Here is a 17944-nt window from a genome sequence, read left to right as displayed (position 1 = left end):
ACTGAAGCTGAAGCTCAAATATTTTGGCCACCAAATGCGAAGAGAAAACTCCCTGGAAAAGACCCTGATGCTGGGAAAGACTGAAGGCAAAAGGAGAAGGGGATGGCAGAGGATGAGATGGCTAGATAGCATCACCGATGCAATGAATATGAACTTGAGCACGCTCCGGGAGAGAGCAGAGGACAGGAAGGCCTGGCGTGCTATGGTCCATGGGTTCACGAAGAGTCGGACACGACTTAACAACTGAACAACAACATAGTTTAATTACTGCATGACACTGGCTTTGTATGTTGGTGGGGACTTGTCTAGCTGCCTGACTGGTATCCTCTAAAAGCCTGCCATGACAGGCGGTCTATAAATTCTGCTAGTAACAAATAACAGTGCTGCAATCCTATATGTGTCTACTCAGAAGTAATCCCATTGAGATCAATGGGACTTACTTCCAGGTAAGTTAGTATAGATTTGTTGCAGCCTCAGTCAATCCTAAAGGAAATCAACCCTGAGTGCTCATTGGAAGGACAGATACTGAAGCTGAAGCTCAAATATTTTGGCCACCAAATGCGAAAAGTAAACTCCCTGGAAAAGACCCTGATGTTGGGAAAGACTGAAGGCAAAAGGAGAAGGGGATGGCAGAGGATGAGATGGCTAGATAGCATCACCGATGCAATGAATATGAACTTGAGCACGCTCCGGGAGAGAGCAGAGGACAGGAAGGCCTGGCGTGCTATGGTCCATGGGTTCACGAAGAGTCGGACACGACTTAACAACTGAACAACAACATAGTTTAATTACTGCATGACACTGGCTTTGTATGTTGGTGGGGACTTGTCTAGCTGCCTGACTGGTATCCTCTAAAAGCCTGCCATGACAGGTGGTCTATAAATTCTGCTAGTAACAAATAACAGTGCTGCAATCCTATATGTGTCTACTCAGAAGTAATCCCATTGAGATCAATGGGACTTACTTCCAGGTAAGTTAGTATAGATTTGTTGCAGCCTCAGCCCATCCTAAAGGAAATCAACCCTGAGTGCTCATTGGAAGGACAGATACTGAAGCTGAAGCTCCAATATTTTGGCCACCTGATGCGAAGAGAAAACTCCCTGGAAAAGACCCTGATGCTGGGAAAGACTGAAGGCAAAAGGAGAAGGGGACGGCAGAGGATGAGATGGCTAGATAGCATCAGGGATGCAATGACTATGAACTTGAGCATGCTCCAGGAGAGAGTGCAGGACAGGAAGGCCTGGCGTGCTGTGGTCCATGGGGTCACGAAGAGTCGGACACGACTGAGCGACTGAACAACAACAACAGTTATATCCAGGGACGTTATTTCAGTGTCTCACACACCGGAAATAAGAGAGTCGAGCCTGAAGTGTTGGTTTAAATACCGTACTCGTGACTATTTCACGTAGCGGGGGTTAAAGCCTTCCCCACGAGCCAGTGGTGCTAACCCCCCACCCACCCCACAAGTTCACGCCAAGGCGGACCACGGGTGGCTCTTTCCACACGTTTCGACAATCGCCGCCCGTTCTGAGCGTTATGATCGTGGGGACTGCAGAACCGAGGGAGGGCTCGCTTCTGAATCCGTTCACGTGGAAGGCAAGGACAGGGCTGCCTCGCCGTGACCTTGTGCACGTGTGGAGGGTAGGGAAGCGGAGCTCTGGTGGGAGCCGAGACGGGTTTTCTCCGGGCGGAGGAAAAACGGCGGGGTGCCTCATGAGGCGGCGATAAGGGGAAGAAGCGGGCAAGGGGAGGCAGCCGGTCCGAATGAGCAGCGACGAGCCTGAAGGAGGGCAACTCCCCGCCGCCTCACGAGCTTGAGCCCCTCTCGCGCCGAGGCAGCGTCGTTCGCTGCGCGCTTCAGCCGTGGCGCCCTCCTACGGCTCCCAGCCCTTCTCTTCCCGCCCTCGGAAGCGCTGCGAAGGAGGCAGGCGGCCCGGCCCGGCCCGGCCCACTTAGCGTGCCAGCGAGCAAGCGAAGGTGGGGGCGGGCCGGCGGGCTGGCGGAGGAAGCTTCGCCGCATCGGCGAGCTGAGAGGCGGCGGCGGCGGCGGCGGCAGTATCGGCAGCACAGATGGCTCCTGCGGGCGGCGGCTCGGCGGCGAGGAAGATGGCGCCGTCGCACGTCCTCAAGTGCTGCCAGAAGGTGCTGGCGTGGGTGCCCGTGGCCTTCATCGCCCTGGTCGTGGCCTGGTCCTATTACGCCTACGTAGTGGAGCTGTGTGTGTGTGAGTAAGCCGGGCGGCGCGACGCGACCTGACTGGCGGCCGCCGAGAAAGGCACTTCCTGAGATGCCCCTTCGCCGTCCTAGGGGGACAAGGGTTATAGCACCATATCACCCTTACATTATAATGGCCGTGGGGTGAGGACTGGAGCTTGCCCTTGCCCCCAAATTTGCTCTGCCTGTCTCCGCTCTCGCTTCTTCCCTCTGTCCCTGCTGAGTAGCGTTGAGGACCAGCCCAGTGGTTATGCATTTTGGGGGAGACCTGTTGCCCGCCTTTTCTCTTGCAGTTTGGTATCGGGTGCCCCAGGCTTAGGATCCCACCAGGATATTTTGCATTCCTTAAGCAGGAAGGACCGATAAACTTACCATTTTCCCTACACGCGCTCAACAGTCTGTACTTTTAATCGTTAATATGGATTAGAATCTCCACGCTAAGTGCATGAGCAGAGCAGGAAATCCACCCTTCTGCAGCCCTGATTGTGAGTGCATCAGGGTATTCATAGCATAGTGACAGGACAAACCTATCCACGTTTACTTAGAAGTAAGTCCTGGCTTACTCCCAAGTAGGTGTTCATAGGGCACGCTTAAAGCCTCTTTATTATTTTCTTTCATCGTAGGTTTTGTAGTGCTGGCAGATAACTGATGTCTGTTTGTGAGTACGTAAATGCTGTTGTTACTGAGTATATTGCAAGATGCTAAAGTCCTTGGGCTCTCACTTTTTCTTGTAAGACTTTGCTCCATTATGGATTCCTTGAATCCTTGGAGCAGCTTTAAGGCTATCATTTAAACAAAGTATGTAGTGCCGTAGTTGATGCTAAAATGCTCTTGCAAGCCCCTTTCACTGGACAAAATTTGAGCCCAGTGCTGCAGAAGGGAGCAGTGGCACTTCACCACTGCTACAGTGCTTCAGTGTGCTTTGCTTGTCATTGCTCCTTAAGGTTCCTGGACTGATGGTCCAGGAGGGGTCTGTTAATTGGTCCTTCTGGTTGGTTGTGAAGCTTAGCATCAAGTGCTCCACCCAAAAGAAAATTAGAATTGCGAAACCAGTGATGGCTAAACAAGAGATTTTAAGAGCGGAGAGAGCAATCCTGTGGCCGCTGGACAGCGGCTAGACAGCCATAGGATATGCCGTTTTCCGGGAACCAGCCTTGGAGCCTGCGCTCCAAGGTCAGTTCCTGGAAAACCGACCTCCCCCCACTCCCACCCTGCCTCTGAGGCAGAGTGGAACAGCCCTGGCCTCCACCCTCACAAGAGGTGCGCAGAGGGGCCAAAAGGGGGCATGGCTGGGGGCGTTCCAGGGTGGGGAGGGCGTAGCTGCGTGTACAACACTTCCAATGTGTCATACAGCAGCTGCCTTTCCTGTTCTGTGCTCCTGCGGCTAGACAGCTGCAATCGGCTGTCTGGCCAAAAAAGCAGGGCAGGAGAAGCGTGGAGGGAATGATCCCCTCCGTGCTTCTCCTGCCCTGCTTAGGGTAGGCGGCCGCCTCCGAGTTCGGAGGCGGCCACCTATTTTGATAGGATTGCACCCTAAATTTTGCTCCTGTGGTTGGTTTTGTTTGTTTGTTTGTTTACAATGTTTATATACCTCTCTATATCAAAGATTTTGGAGCAGTGAACAAGATAAAAGAATAAAACCCCATAATTAAACAATTAAAACATTTTAAAAGAATTTCAGCATTATTCTAGTCTCTTACCTCTTCTGTTCATGGGTGCCTACTCAAGATCATTTACTGAAAGTTAAAGTGCAGTTCTATATGTATCTACTCAGAAGTAAGTCCCATTGAGTTCAATGAGATTTACCCCCAGGTAACTGTGTATAGGACTGCAGCCTTAGTCACTCACTTTAACAACACTTGTCTACACAAAAAATCCACAAAGGGTGAGTTTTTGAAAACCATCTTAATTCATATTTATATGTTGAGTTGTGAATATGCTTTAGTGTTTACTAGTACAGAACTAGGAACTGCTAACTGTTCAAACTAATCCAAAATAAAGGAGTTGGATTGTTTTTCCGTGTTTTCCCCTCAAAATGAGCTTCTTGCCTTGATTGCTCTTCTACTTAAACAACTTTTGCATTAATTCAGTCATCATCCTCGAGGTGAGCATAACACTATGTGAGTTCATTCCCTGTTGAAGTATTAGAATATTTTCACTGACCTCCTATTTGTTTTCCTCTAACATTTTTAAATAAAATAAAAAGTGGCTCAGTATTCTTGTTTCACAAAATATAACTTAAAATAAAAGCATAATAGTCACATCCGTCTCATTGTTAGTTTTAAAACTTAGTGCATTTGAAATGTAAATAGACTTGTAATACAGTCCCCAACTGCGTTTACTTGGAAGTAAAATTGACACTGAAGTTAATGGGACTTCATTCCAGGGAACTATAGTTAGGCTTGCAGCCTGATCCTTTGCATGTTGGTATGGAACAATGGCCCATTGAACTTGGTGGCTAACAAGCAAAGATTGGGCTGTTAGACTGCTTCAGGTAATACAGAGTTGGGGAGCAGTTTTAGGGTGGAGCCCTTTGCAGGCCAGATGATGTTGGGGGGTGTCAGGAGTGTGGCCAAAGCACCAGCAGAAGCTCCAGCAAAGCTCAGTATTAACTGTAAATATTGCCTATCTCTGCCTTATACACTTCTTAGCAAAACTGGTATTTCTCGGTGGACTCAGTGTAAGATGTTGACCATGAAGAACAGTGTTCAAATCCTGTCTCAGTTATGAATTCCATTAGTGACTCACTCCAGGCCACCAGCTTTCAGCCTCAGTTCTTGATCTGTATACATAGGAATAATGATGAGCTGTTTTCAGGGTTGTTATAGCTTCAAACACAGTAGCTCCATTTAGTCAACCAAAACAGGAATTATTCAGTGCATGGAGGGGAGTTTGGGATAATGCCTACTTGCCTCACTCCTAACCTTTATGTGTTGATGTGGTTTTCAGAACAGAATCTGTGCATGCACAACCTGCACACCTGTGCCATCCATCCTGCTAATACAGAGTACAGATTGCACAGAGAGGGTGCTATGCATACAGCCGTTACACACGTGGGCACTTTGCAAGAGAGCTGGATCAATATGTTGAGGCTGGGAGTGAGGTGGTAGTACTAGTGCTTACATGCCCTCATATAGGAATAAACTATTTTAACAGATATGTTATTTAGCACGCAATATGTGTTAATATTCCTAATGCTTTCAGGAATCAAGACTTATCTATATTCCTGCATTATGAAGCTCTTGGCAGAATTCCGGAAGGATTCACTTAGGCATTTTTTTTAAAGTGTGGTTTTTTTTCTGAGTTAAGTAACAAATGCACAAAACCTATAGCTTGGAATAATGTTCAAACTCTTGTTCTTGCATATATGCAGTGTCTGACATTACATGGAGACTCTAAGCAGTTTGATATATAGGCTTGATTCAGGCATAATGGCCTCAGACCAGGAACAAGCCACATACCCATGTAAATCTTCCTTGCTTTTCCTCAGCAAATGGGCATCAAGAGATTTCCTGGTTTCATAAATGACAGTTTCCCATTACATCTGAATTGGGGAAATTGTGAATTGGCCTCCCTACAAAATATTGCTTTTAAACCAGGAGCTGATCTTGGTTTCTTAACGCATAGTTTATTGAACTAGATCATTACATCTGAACCAGGCCATGTTTTTTATATGTAATATGCTGTTTTTTTCTGTTTGAAGATACATGAAAAGCATAAATTACATACATTTGCAGGAACAAAATTGTGCCATGTATATTTCTTCAGTAAAACAAAAAAAATGATGGGTTCCCTAGTGCTTAGTAAGTAAGTGATGTGTGCATGGGAACCTCAAAAAGGTAGCAACTGGCTTTATAACAACTGGCCAAGGGGCTTTATAGTCCACATTTTGTAGTGAGGAAGACAACGGAGCGTGAATGGCAAGGGTAACCATAGCAAAGGAATATTGTGACTATTAATCTTCCCTGTCAAAATCTGGGGTGACTAGTCAAAGAAGATCATAGCTTTCTCAGTCAGAGGCAGATACAACAGGCACCTCCTTGACTTGGCTGTTGCATATACTTCAACTTCATTTCAGTTGGGGATGTGGACTTGGGGCTACGGGTAAGGCCTCATAAAAATAGTGGGTTATGATGAGTACGAAGGAAGAGCTAAAGATGGCATTGTGTGGTAAAAAGTATGTGTGGTGATACATAATTGTAGTCAAAAAAGTCAAATTTGTATATACTGGGACTGTTTGCTAGAATAATTTTGCTGTACTTTATTACTGCTTTTTAATCTTTAACTCTCTCTGATAAGCTGTGTAAGCATCTTATATTTCCTGCATTCAGAAACTTTATTATTAAACAGCCATTGGTCTAAACAAAGGAAAATATTTTTTCTGAGTTTTTAGCCATCTTGGAATATTAAGATTGGAACTCTAGGATTGGAAGGAGAATGAAAGTTATCTGCTCCAGCCACTTATTTTAAAGATGAGATCTCAACATAAAAATATACTCAGCAGGTTATCTTGCATCAAGCAGAATGTCCAAGAGCAGTAGTGGGCAACCTGCTACACCCAGAAATCTGTGGATATAATTAAGGCTGTCAGAACTGAAAAATTCTGATCTGACCCTGTAGTATCTATCAGCCTATCTTAAGGAGCGCCTCCAGCAACACCAGACAGGCCGCTTAACAAGATCAGCCTCGGATGGCCTTCTCTCTGTCTCATCAGCCAGGACAGCTAGACTGGTGGGGACGGGGGAGAGGGCCTTTTCTGTGGTGGCCCCCACTCTGTGGAACTCCCTCCCTAGGGAACTCCGCCATGCCCCCTCTTTAATGAGCTTCCGCCGTGCATTAAAAACGTGGTTGTTCAGGCAGGCATTTGGGGTGGGTTAAGGTATTTTAGAAAATGTTTTTATTGTAGAATTTTATTGTTTTAAACTGTTTTGTTGTATTCTGTGCATCGCCCAGAGTAGCTGGGTGACCAGCCAGATGGGCGATAAATAAATTTAATAATAAATAAAATAAATAAATAGTACATTGTGTGCCTCAGTGCCATCTAAGGAAATTAGGATCACGCACCACCACCTTTTTCCACTTGCCCTTTATCAGTCAGAATTGGATGCACAGGCATGAGAGAGTTGCATACTATGTAACTCAGTGATGTACTCTGAACTCTCAAGTACTATAACATACATTAGTGATATTGGAAGTCTGTGTGGCTAGATCACCAGCATCAGCCATTGTGGCTAATGATCAAGAATGTTGGGAGTTGTTGTCCAAAACATCTGGAGGGCACCAAATTGGGAAAAGCTGTGCTAAATCTTCTAGCCTGTTATCAGGGGTTCAGGGCTCTTCTTCCCACTATCATCCTAGTTAGGATATTTAGCTCAGTACAGTGCCCCATTATTTTCATATATTTTATGACTTCTCCATGAGATTTTAATATAGAAGATGTTATTGAGAAAGAAAATCTGACCTTCAATAGCAGGGAAATGTTTTCCTTGTTTTGCTTTTCTTCTATGCAGCAGTCAAAAATCATTGCATGTGATATGCACATGAGGTGCCCCCCCCATTTATAATAAAAGTGCTTGACATTTTGGTTTTATTGTGACGCATAAAAGTTCTAGGCAGAGGTTGATTAATGTGAGTATTTTGCAGTAAGGGACAAAACAAGAATGGAGACAGGTTTTATTCCCCTTTTGCTGAAACTTTGTAATGGCTTAGAATGTTAAATGCTTTATTCTCTTGGCAGGAAAATGACTTCAAGAGAGAGAGAGAGACACACACACACCTCTACTTTGGGGGGGGGGCTAGTATTTTACTTTTTGGTTGGTAGCTTGTACATTGTGTGATGCTACACAGGCCCAAGCGCTGGTCTAGCATTCTAATCCTTTTTTACTGGAGTACCACATAAGTGTTTGGGATGGAATGTTAGTGCACTATTGCAAAACGCAATGCTAATGGTTGTATTATCGAGGCTGGCAATTGGGCATGCCAGTTTTGATTAGGGTGGGCAGAAGAGCGCTCAAAGCAGCATGTGAAGGCAGAAAACCAAGTGCAGGGAGTGGCAGCATGGTAGGCAAGGATTTCAAGCAGAAATAAGGTACATGGGTGGGCAGCTAAGCGGGCGCACAGTCAACAGCAGGTTGATCTTTACTGGGGAGGCAAGTTGCTAAGTTGAAAGAGTTTATAGTGCCAGGTGAAGTGTCATTGGCTCACATGGTCACATGATTAAATAGTGACTCAACAAAGCTTAGCCTGGGCACAGCAAGTATAATGCATCTCACTTCCTTCTAGACAGCTGCCTTGGGTATGAACCACAGTGGCAAAAAACTGGCTCTATGTATCTGTGCAATTTCCACTTCAGAAAAGCATCCCTCACCTGGTGAAAAGAGTAAGATACTGGAGTTGGGTTGCTAGTATTCTCAGTTTGAGGATATGGCATCTTAACACAGCATTGTAATGGTGTTACATCTGTGTGACAGGCAGATACACTGGTACGAAGGTTGAGCATTGTTTGGTTACTTATGCATGTTGGAATTCTATTATTTGTATATCAGACTTGTGGAGGCTAATGGCTCTATAGGAAGAAGATTGTTAAAATGTTAGAAAAGTAGAGGCAGGTTGGCTAGAAGCAGCAGCATATTCCCTAGGAATTTGAAAATGTGTGTTTTTGTTAGTACAATGTCTAGCAGAATAGGAAACATCTGGGGGTTCTATTAGACAGGATACTCAGCTTAGTATCCCCATTAGTGTCTGATTCATTTCCCATTCCCTAGACTGGTATTTCCCTCTCTGTCTTCTTTATTAAGGAGCATTTATTAAGTGGGGTTTTAAAAAATAACCTAGTGGCCATCTAAGCAAACTTGGTGAACTTAAATAGATTATATTGGAGGAATTGTTTTTAAATGTAGAGCTTGTTTCTCCCAAAGTGTTCAATACTTTTGCTGCACAAATAGCAAGTAAAATAAAAGTGATTACAGTTGTGTGATTCTTCTTGTCTCTACACAGCACTGTGATTACTCAAAAACAGTTTATAAACCAGCTGAAGCTGGCAGTGCAATATTCAGTTCATGACATGAACAAGCTGCATTCAAGTAGGAATTTCAAGGCAAGATAAAAGTGGGAGGAAGCAAAAGAAACATAGCTCTTTACTCTACTGGTATCTTGGAGTGGAAAACATTTACATGTGGGAAAATGTGATTTGCTATAATTCAGGGGAAGAAGCCTGAAATGCAGGTATAATGTACCTGTGTCACTTCCTTCTAGGCAGCTGCCTTGATTATGCCCCAAAGCGGCAGGTCACTTCTAAGTTGTTTGGGATGCACTTAGGTCATTCCTAGAAAAAACCAGCCTTCCAGTCTCTTGGATTCCAAAATAAACCTTTAAGCCTGTCAGAAATTATTCAGTATCAAATATTTGTGTGTGCAATCCATATGATTCAGGGTGGGTAAAATGATGCCAAGACTTTCAGAACAGTGCCATTGGCTTGAATCCAGGTTGGACTGGAAATGAACAAAAGATGTTGGGCACAATCTACTGGAGAGGAAGTCTCACTGCAGTTTAATGAGAGCTGCATGAGAGTACAATTGTCACTGGTCAAAATGGAATGGAATAGTGGCTGGGGCATGCTGGGATTTGTCATCCAACATATCTGGAGGGTACCAGGTTGGGGAAGGCTGGTCTAGGGAGAGAATGCTCTGAGCATGTCCTTGTAAACAGACCTTCCCTGTGCATACAAATTCTGGATAGATTAGAAATGCTCGATATGCATCAGTATCAGAGATGGTTGCTAAGAAAATCACAATATTTGTGAAGTGTAGGCTTGGATTGTTTCTCCTTTTCCTCTGCTGTCTATAGTATTGCTTAGTATATTTTGTGTCTTAAACATAACTCGTATTGTATGTTATAATTAGCTTAATAATTTCTTTTGGATCTACCATTAATGGAAAGATGTGTGGTGGCTGGTTCTATATTTAAGGAACAAATCAGGACATTAGTATTCTTAGTTGAATCTGAATACTATTTCTTCTAATTCCCAGGGTAATGGATCCTACAGAAGTAGAATAGTGTTTCCCCTAACCTGTAGGATCTGGTGACAGCTATAGAATTACAGCAAGTGTGTACAGCAAGGACAGAGCATGTTACTATTAATCAAACATTTGTGCTTATTAATATATTTCTGCACAAAGAATTCTTACCTTGTGGTATTTTTTTTAACCATGCTTTTGCTGGACATGTTAAAATTTCTAAAGTCAGAGGAAACTTGATTCTTGAACTTATACTCTGTCATCATCAAAATGATGAGTAGAATCTTTCTGTCCCCAAAATAACACAATATAAATGTTTGTTGAAACAGTTCAAGTTAATGACATCCCTAAGGATTGTGGATTCAGGTTTTGTGCTGCAGGTGGGAGGCCTGCCCACTTTTCTCCACTGTCCAACTGATTAGCCATCAGCGGAGTGGCTGGGAAAAAAATGCTGTTCCTGTGCTGCTGTTAGTAGTGCAGGGACAGCATTATTCATTGGATTGCTGGAGGGGGATGCTCCAATGATGACCACCTGGTCTGTTGCTGCCAGTGCTCTGAAGAGCCTTGGGCAAGGGAGGAGAGTCAGGAACCATGGCAGGGCTCGGGATTGGGGTCAGATGGGTTCTTTGGGAGCTCAGGCCAAGCATCCATTCAGCAAGAGTGCTCAGGTTGCCCTGTGTCTTCTGTGGGAGTGGAGTTGCTGAGGAATCCAAATCCTCCTCTTCCTCTGAAGCTGTCTCAGAGTTGGTTCACCAGAGAGGCTTTGGTGAGCCAGGAGTCACTGTCCCCATTCTGTGATTCCACTGCAGCCAAAATTGCTGTTCCAGTGCACCTCCTCCTTGTCTAGTTGATTGTCGTTGGAAACAGCTGAGGAGTTCGCAGTGCCAGTTAGCTGGACAGTGGGGAGGCATTACAGAGACAGCGATTTTGGCTGTGTTGGGCTCACTGGTGGGGCCATCAGATTCCCTGGCCCCACCCACCATTGAGAAACATTGAGAATGTTTCTCAAAACATTCCCTAACCACCTCTGCTGTAGACTATGGAAACAATGTGCCCTCAGTGTACTAGCCTGAGAAGTCATGGGGGATAAGCCCTCCTACTTTTATTTATTTTATTCCATGATCTGTTAAAATTGCTCTTTGTTTAATTTGGAGGTAAATATTATCTTGATTTATATCTTTTCACACCCTCCCTTTGTTTATAAGCATATTGTTTGAAATACTCCTTTTATCTTGCTCATTGTGCATCTGTAAATCCAACTTGTTCTAATTTTTCTTGAGAATCTTTGATCAAAACTTAGAATCCTTTCTTCTATAAGTAACATGACTTGAAACATTGTTTAATCTTTTTATATGAAAGGAGAAATCCTTCATATAGGGATATGAAAATAACATTAGATATAGATATATATTTTCATATAGCTATGAAAATAACATTAGAGACATTCCAGTTCAGTTGTGATTGTTTTTATTTTGAAAAGAAACTTATTTTTTTCCTATTTTTTTCAAATGTTTTGGCTAACTCAGGGCTTTTTTTTTGGCATCCTTTCTCTCCCTTCACATTGTAAGTTATGAATTATTCCTAAGAATTAGCAGACCAATTTAATACATTCAGTCTAGATGATTCTAGATTCTAAATTCTTAGTAAATTTAAGATTATGTTTTACTGGAATAATCTCTTACCAATGCAACAGTTAGTTTTTAAACTCTTTTATGCCTGCTTTGGGCCATGTTAGATGGAGCCAATAAGTAAATGTTACTTACTCTGTATTACATTTAGCACTGTCCACTCTGCTGAAGCTATTTTAACTGTTTCTTGTTCTTCCCTGATCGTCTGCTAATAATGGTACTTGTCTGGGTGGCTAAGCTTGGTGTTTAGGCTCCTTTTATAAGTAAACACGTACTTGGAGGGCACCAGTGATAGTATAATATCCCAATTAGGTTTTGAGTTAGGTGTATTAAATTAGGTGTGCTAAATTGATTCCGCAGTGTTGGCAATGGTAATTTTCCTGTCCAGTCTTCCACATGAGATTAAAGTTATTTTTAGCATGTTGAATCTGCTACTGCATATGTTTAATCCTGCCATGCTATATTAGTCCAAGACCATGCCAACAGCAGTAACTGAAATCTATATTAAAAATACCTTGTTCACTTCGCTGTTGGTTGCAGAACCAGTTATCTGGTAAGCCATGCCACAGTCAAGGCTGGCAAAGGGGCTAGAACTGAAGTTCAGCCAAGTCAGATGCTTGGCCCAGCACAGGACCAGAACCAGTAAGCCACAATCAAGGAGCTGGAGCGAAAAGACGCAGCACATTACGAGGACTGCAGAACAGAGAAATGTAGTAGTTGTTGATTAGAACAAGTGAGCAGGTCTCCACAAATCCACTCACCAGCACATAGATCCTCTCCACCTGCCACAAAGTGCAGAGAACTGTGGGGAAGTCTGTTATGCCTACACCAAAGTTCAGCAAGATATAAGCTTCAGCCTGTACCAAAGCTCAGCACTACAAGTGGCTGACATGCAAAGAGAACATCAGGGAGGGAGAAGCACTTATCTCAGTTTTAGAGAAGGCTGAAGTGTTTCCTGTTTGCTCTAAAGTCCAGTGTAATACAAAAGATACACACATATACCACCCTCTAAGTCAGGAGTGAGAAATTTCTGTGGGTCCAGGGGCCAATTTTGCCTCCACCAGAGACTGTACCCCTCCCCAAAACCACTGCTCTTGCACACTTCTTTTGGAGCCAATGTTGGCCAAATCAACAGCAATTAGAGTTGTACTGTGATAAACAAATATGCTTTATCTTATCTCTTATACTTCCTAGCTGATGAGTACCTAGCCAATTAAAATATATATTGTTGATAATCTGAAAAAACGATGCGTCAAAAGGACTATACATAAAAGGACTATACTGAGCATCACTAGAAAGAGTAGAATAGAAATAGCTGCCTTGGAAGCTTTTAAAATAAATATACAAGCAACTAGCACTGTATCAACTACTATCTTGTTTCTGTTTCCAAGGTGTGCATAGTGACTGTTAATATATTTAAGAACACAAAAACTTTAGGACTGGGGTAATCCCTTCCATATAGTTTTAGAATACTGTTGTATTCAATGACACTAAGCTGAGAGAGTACCTTTTATCAAATTTAGCTGATGGAAATTTCATTTAAGGGCTGCACTCCTATATCCATTTACATGGGAGTGAGCTCTTTATATAGACAAATTTGCATATGGTTCTGTTCAGTGGTGTTCCAGCTATTTCATTCCAAAGAAACTTTAGGGAAAGAACCTTGTGCTCACAAATTATTGAATGCAAGTTTACAGGACCAAATCGCCTGCTATTGTATTATTCTTAGTAATATTTTGCTGTGGCACTTACTTGGTGAAAAAGAATTGTATTTTGAATGCTTCTTTTCAGCAAGGGCAAATGAAAAATATGCCATAATAAAGCCTGAGCACCAAACTTGGTTCACTGCGTCTTTCAGGAACGCTGATTATTGTTGGTACATTTCACTTCCATACTCTAGGGAAGTGTGAATAAACCATATGCTCTATTTCACAGTTGCTGTTTGCTTCTTCTCAGCATACATGCACATGGAATGACAAGTAAATTATCATTAGATTAAAATCTTCCATGAGATCACAGCAAAGCACAACTTTTCAAACTTAGAGAAGAAGCAGGATGCAGGAATGATAACTAGCTAAATGTTGTCACAAGGAAGGAAGCTAGTTTATCTTTAGGTAAAGGTAAAGGAAAGAGATCTTGGGGTTGTGGTGGACAGCTCAATGAAGATGTCAACCCAGTGTGCAGCTGCTGTAAAAAAGGCAAACTCCATGTTATGCATAATTAGAGAAGGGATTGAGAATAAAACTGCCAACATCACACTGCCTGTATACAAATCTGTGGTGCGAACATACTTGGAATACTGTGTACAGTTCTGGTCACCACGCCTAAAAAAAGATATTGTAGAGCTGGAAAAGGTGCAGAAAAGGGCAACTAAAATGATCAAGGGGCTGGAGCATCTCCCCTATGAGAGAAGGTTACAACAGCTGGGATTGTTTAGCTTGGAAAAAAGGAGGGTGAGGGGAGATATGATAAGAGGTCTACAGAATTATGCACGGTGTGGAGAATGAGGATAGGGGGACATTTTTCTCCCTCTCTCAAAATACTAGAACCCAGGGTCATCCAACGAAGCTGATTGGTGGGAGATTCAGGACAGATAAAAGGAAGTACTTCTTCACACAGCGCATAGTTAAACTATGGAATTCACTACCACAGGAAGTAGTGATGGCCACCAGTTTGGATGGCTTTAAAAGGGGGTTGTACAATTCCTGGAGGAAAAGGCTATCAATGGCTACTAATCTTGATGGCTATGTGCTAGCTCCAGTACCAGAGGCAGTGAGCTTATGTACACCGGTTGCTGGGGAACATGGGTGGGAGGGTGCTGTTGCGCTCATGCCTTGCTTGTGGGTTCCTGGTCGACAGCTGGTTGGCCACTGTGTGAACCGAACACTGGACTAGATGGACCCTTGGTGTGATCCAGCAGGGCTCTTCTTGTGTTCTTAATTAATTTCATCTGACCCTGGAAACTGTGGTTATTGGGCTTAGAACAAACCAGGAGATTAAACCAGAGTCTGCAGTTGGTTTAAGATCTTGGCTGTTCTGAACCTGGTAACCATAGTTTCCCAGACTGGATGAAATGGGAAATTATAGTTGTGGCACACCAAGATGAGGTGAGGATGGGGCTGGATGTACACTCACAAGGCTCATTCACATCTCTGCTTATTAAGCCACAAAATAATCAAAATTGGGATACTAAGGCTGAGAGCTTGTTCAAGGACACAAAGTATATCTGGGTCTTATCTGGCTTTGAATCTAGGGCTTCAGCCCTTTATCCGCTAGTGCTCCCTTACCAACATATTACAGCTTTTTCTACTTTAGTTGTCTCAAGTTTCCTGGGCCTCATTTTCTTGAAGGCAAAGTGAAATAAAATTGAGAGAACTGTGTGTTCTGCATTTCCTTTTGTTTGTCAGGAGCACACATACACAAAGCCATTTCTCCCACACTGCTCCCAGAACTAAAATGGGCATAGCTGTTATCATTACCCCATTTCCTAGCTAAATAGATGAACCAATTTTTGTGAAGGAGTTTGTGCACGTTTTATTGAACATACGTATTGATTTTCTCTAAGCTCTTGGACTTTGGAGAAGAGCAAAATGCATTTTCTCTAGGGTTACCCTAATATGTTTAGATCAGCTTTGTTCATATTTTATTGATGTTGTTGGTTTCTAAAAGACTACAGGTATATTCATTCTAGTTTTTTTCTGTTTTTCCCTAGTTACAATTACCTCAACTGGAGAAAAAGGTAGGAATATTTCTCTCTCTATACAAAGTAATGTTTACATTTTGTTTTCTTGGTTTCTGTACATACATAGAGTACATATCTGAGTTTGTTTAACCTTGTTAAATTGTTTAAATGATTTTTTGTTTGAGTTTTGGAATTCCATTTATGTAGACTTACATGGACCGCGTTGCTGCACAAATTTCCCCTGGTCTGGTCTGTGTCCCTATACCATGTATGCATGTGTGTTCTTCCTTGCATTGGGGAAATAAAAGGAGAGATGTAAATAGGGGTGTATGAAACCCCACTTACCTCCGTCCACTGGGGTCCGTGGGAGGGGGGAGGCGATCCGTCCCTCCCCCCCAGAATCCTCCCCAGCTGGCTCCGCTCTGTGACAAGGCCATGGAGCCGCCGGCCAAGGCCAGCCGCAGCCGGACTTCCATTTGCAGCCAGGCTGCGGCTGCAAATGGCGGCTGCTACGCTGGCCACCATTTGCGTCCCTGCCAAGCCGTGATAGGCTACGTAAGTATCTACGTAGCCTATCACGGCTTGGCAGGGACGCAAATGGCGGCCTCTACAGTGGCCGCCATTTGCGGCCACAGCAGCCCAGAAGATGACCCGGAGCCGCCGCCAGGTAGGTCCGTTCCGTGGATTTCAGGGGGTGGCGGGGAGGTAGTCCATTCCACCATGGATTCTTTAGAATCCAGCCTCACTGGAGTCTGTGGTGGAATTCTCCAACATCCCTAGATATAAACAAGTATTACAAGAGTAGTTACTGATTATAAATATAAAATAAATTATAAAATAAATTATAAAATTTATACTGATTATAAATATAAAAGTATAAATGCAATCTTGAAATTATTGGAATTAACACAGAGATAAAGTTAAGTGACATAGCTATGACGCATTTTAAAAGAAGTGTTCATGGATTTATTTCAGAGAAAAATGGCCAGGTACTTGTCAGCTTTTCTCAGCAGACTTGCTTTTTGGAAAGCCTTGGGAAACTGATCAGCAAAATATGTCCTTAGCAAGTTTAGCAGACACACATCTGGCCGTTCAAACATTGAAGTAGTGCATCTTCAGGACTGCCACCACCTGTCAGGCTTGGGATTGGTTAGTTTTCCCAAGAGAGGATTTGGAGACTCCTGGTGGTTGCTCACCTGCACTTGCTCTGCATGTTGCTATCTTATTACAAGAAATTAGGAGAGAAAAGGTGGGGGGGAAATGCCTGTGAAGAACATAGAAAGAGGCAGCTAGTCTTCAGAAGGTGTTTATTGAAAAGAATCTGTTTCCCCTGGTAGTTGATCAGTAGCGTGAAACAGCAAAAGTTCAATTGATTACCTGTAAGGTATTGCTAAAAAAAAATGATCTTTCTGTTGTTACTGCTTTAAACACGCTTCCCAAGACTGCATGGCTACACTACACACTTGTACATGTTTTCTACTAGTTTAACTGCCATGGCTTCCCCTAAAGTGTTCTGGAAATTATAGTTTGATCTGGATGCTGAGAATTCTCATCACAGACGGAATAATTCCTCACAAAATTACAATTCCTAGGAACAGGGTTCCACAAATTATTTCTAGGCATAGTAGCCAAAAATAATTCTGTCCAGCAAGTGTCTCTCAACACATACAGAATGTGTTTCCTTTCCACCCAACAAGTGGCAGCTTGCCCATCCCACCAAATTAAGGGGACGAGCTAATGGCATACATTGATTTGTCCCATGCAGGTCTTTTTCTGAAAATTAAACATTGCCCCTGGTTCCCCAGCCACAGGCACCTGTTTTAAAAACCAGGGTTAAAAAGGTTAGGAGACATAGTATTTCCTTCTCTCCCAAAAAAATTCACTCCACATTTTTCTTCCTTCCCTGCAGCAGCTTCCCTTCACAACTCAGTCTTTTTTGTTGTTTTGTTTGTTTCTTATCTTAATCAGCCTTGGTTGTTTTTTTCCCTTTCTAATGTAGAAAAGAGTAGAATTAGAGAGGAGCCAGTTGCAAGTGGAGTTATGAAACAGAGAAAGGATGAGAAGTAAAGAAGGGAAGGAAGCAGGTACTAAACAACCGAGGGAAGTAAAAGGAAGACTTCTCCCATCCAGTCAATCAATTAACAAAGCAAACCTTTCCTGTTCTTGAAAAATCTACTTGCAATTGGAATGTAGGGGCAGGATTTGTAGACTGGGAGGTATTTGGAAGGAATATATCATCAAGCTAAGGAGTGAAAGCTCGGGCTCCAAGGGTTCTTTAGCAGTAGTTGCTGCTGAGTTCCAGAAGGAGGACAGTGTTGGTGGACAGAAGCAAAAGAGACTGTGTCGGGAAGCAGCATGAAACACAGAGAGGGAGAGAAGCTAAAACACAATACTGAGCAGCACCG

The 17944-nt window shown here is 43.2% G+C and overlaps 1 protein-coding gene across 1 annotated transcript in view; it reads left to right on the top strand.

The window, feature by feature from the left end:
- The first annotated feature begins 1979 nt into the window (after positions 1-1979).
- ZDHHC20 (zDHHC palmitoyltransferase 20) overlaps positions 1980-17944 on the top strand; it is a 68653-nt gene continuing 52688 nt past the window's right edge. The window contains exons 1-2 of the mRNA XM_084842864.1: positions 1980-2224; positions 15570-15596. Of these exons, the coding sequence (XP_084698990.1) occupies positions 2071-2224; positions 15570-15596 (181 nt within the window). The 5' untranslated portion in view covers positions 1980-2070. The remainder of the gene's footprint in view (positions 2225-15569; positions 15597-17944) is intronic.

The sequence above is a fragment of the Heloderma suspectum genome, chromosome 3 (assembly GCF_057233095.1).
Source record: "Heloderma suspectum isolate Gila_16-S chromosome 3, 16-S_ref, whole genome shotgun sequence".
Classification (NCBI taxonomy): Eukaryota; Metazoa; Chordata; class Lepidosauria; order Squamata; family Helodermatidae; genus Heloderma; species Heloderma suspectum.
This window is presented reverse-complemented; position numbering and strand designations above follow the sequence as displayed.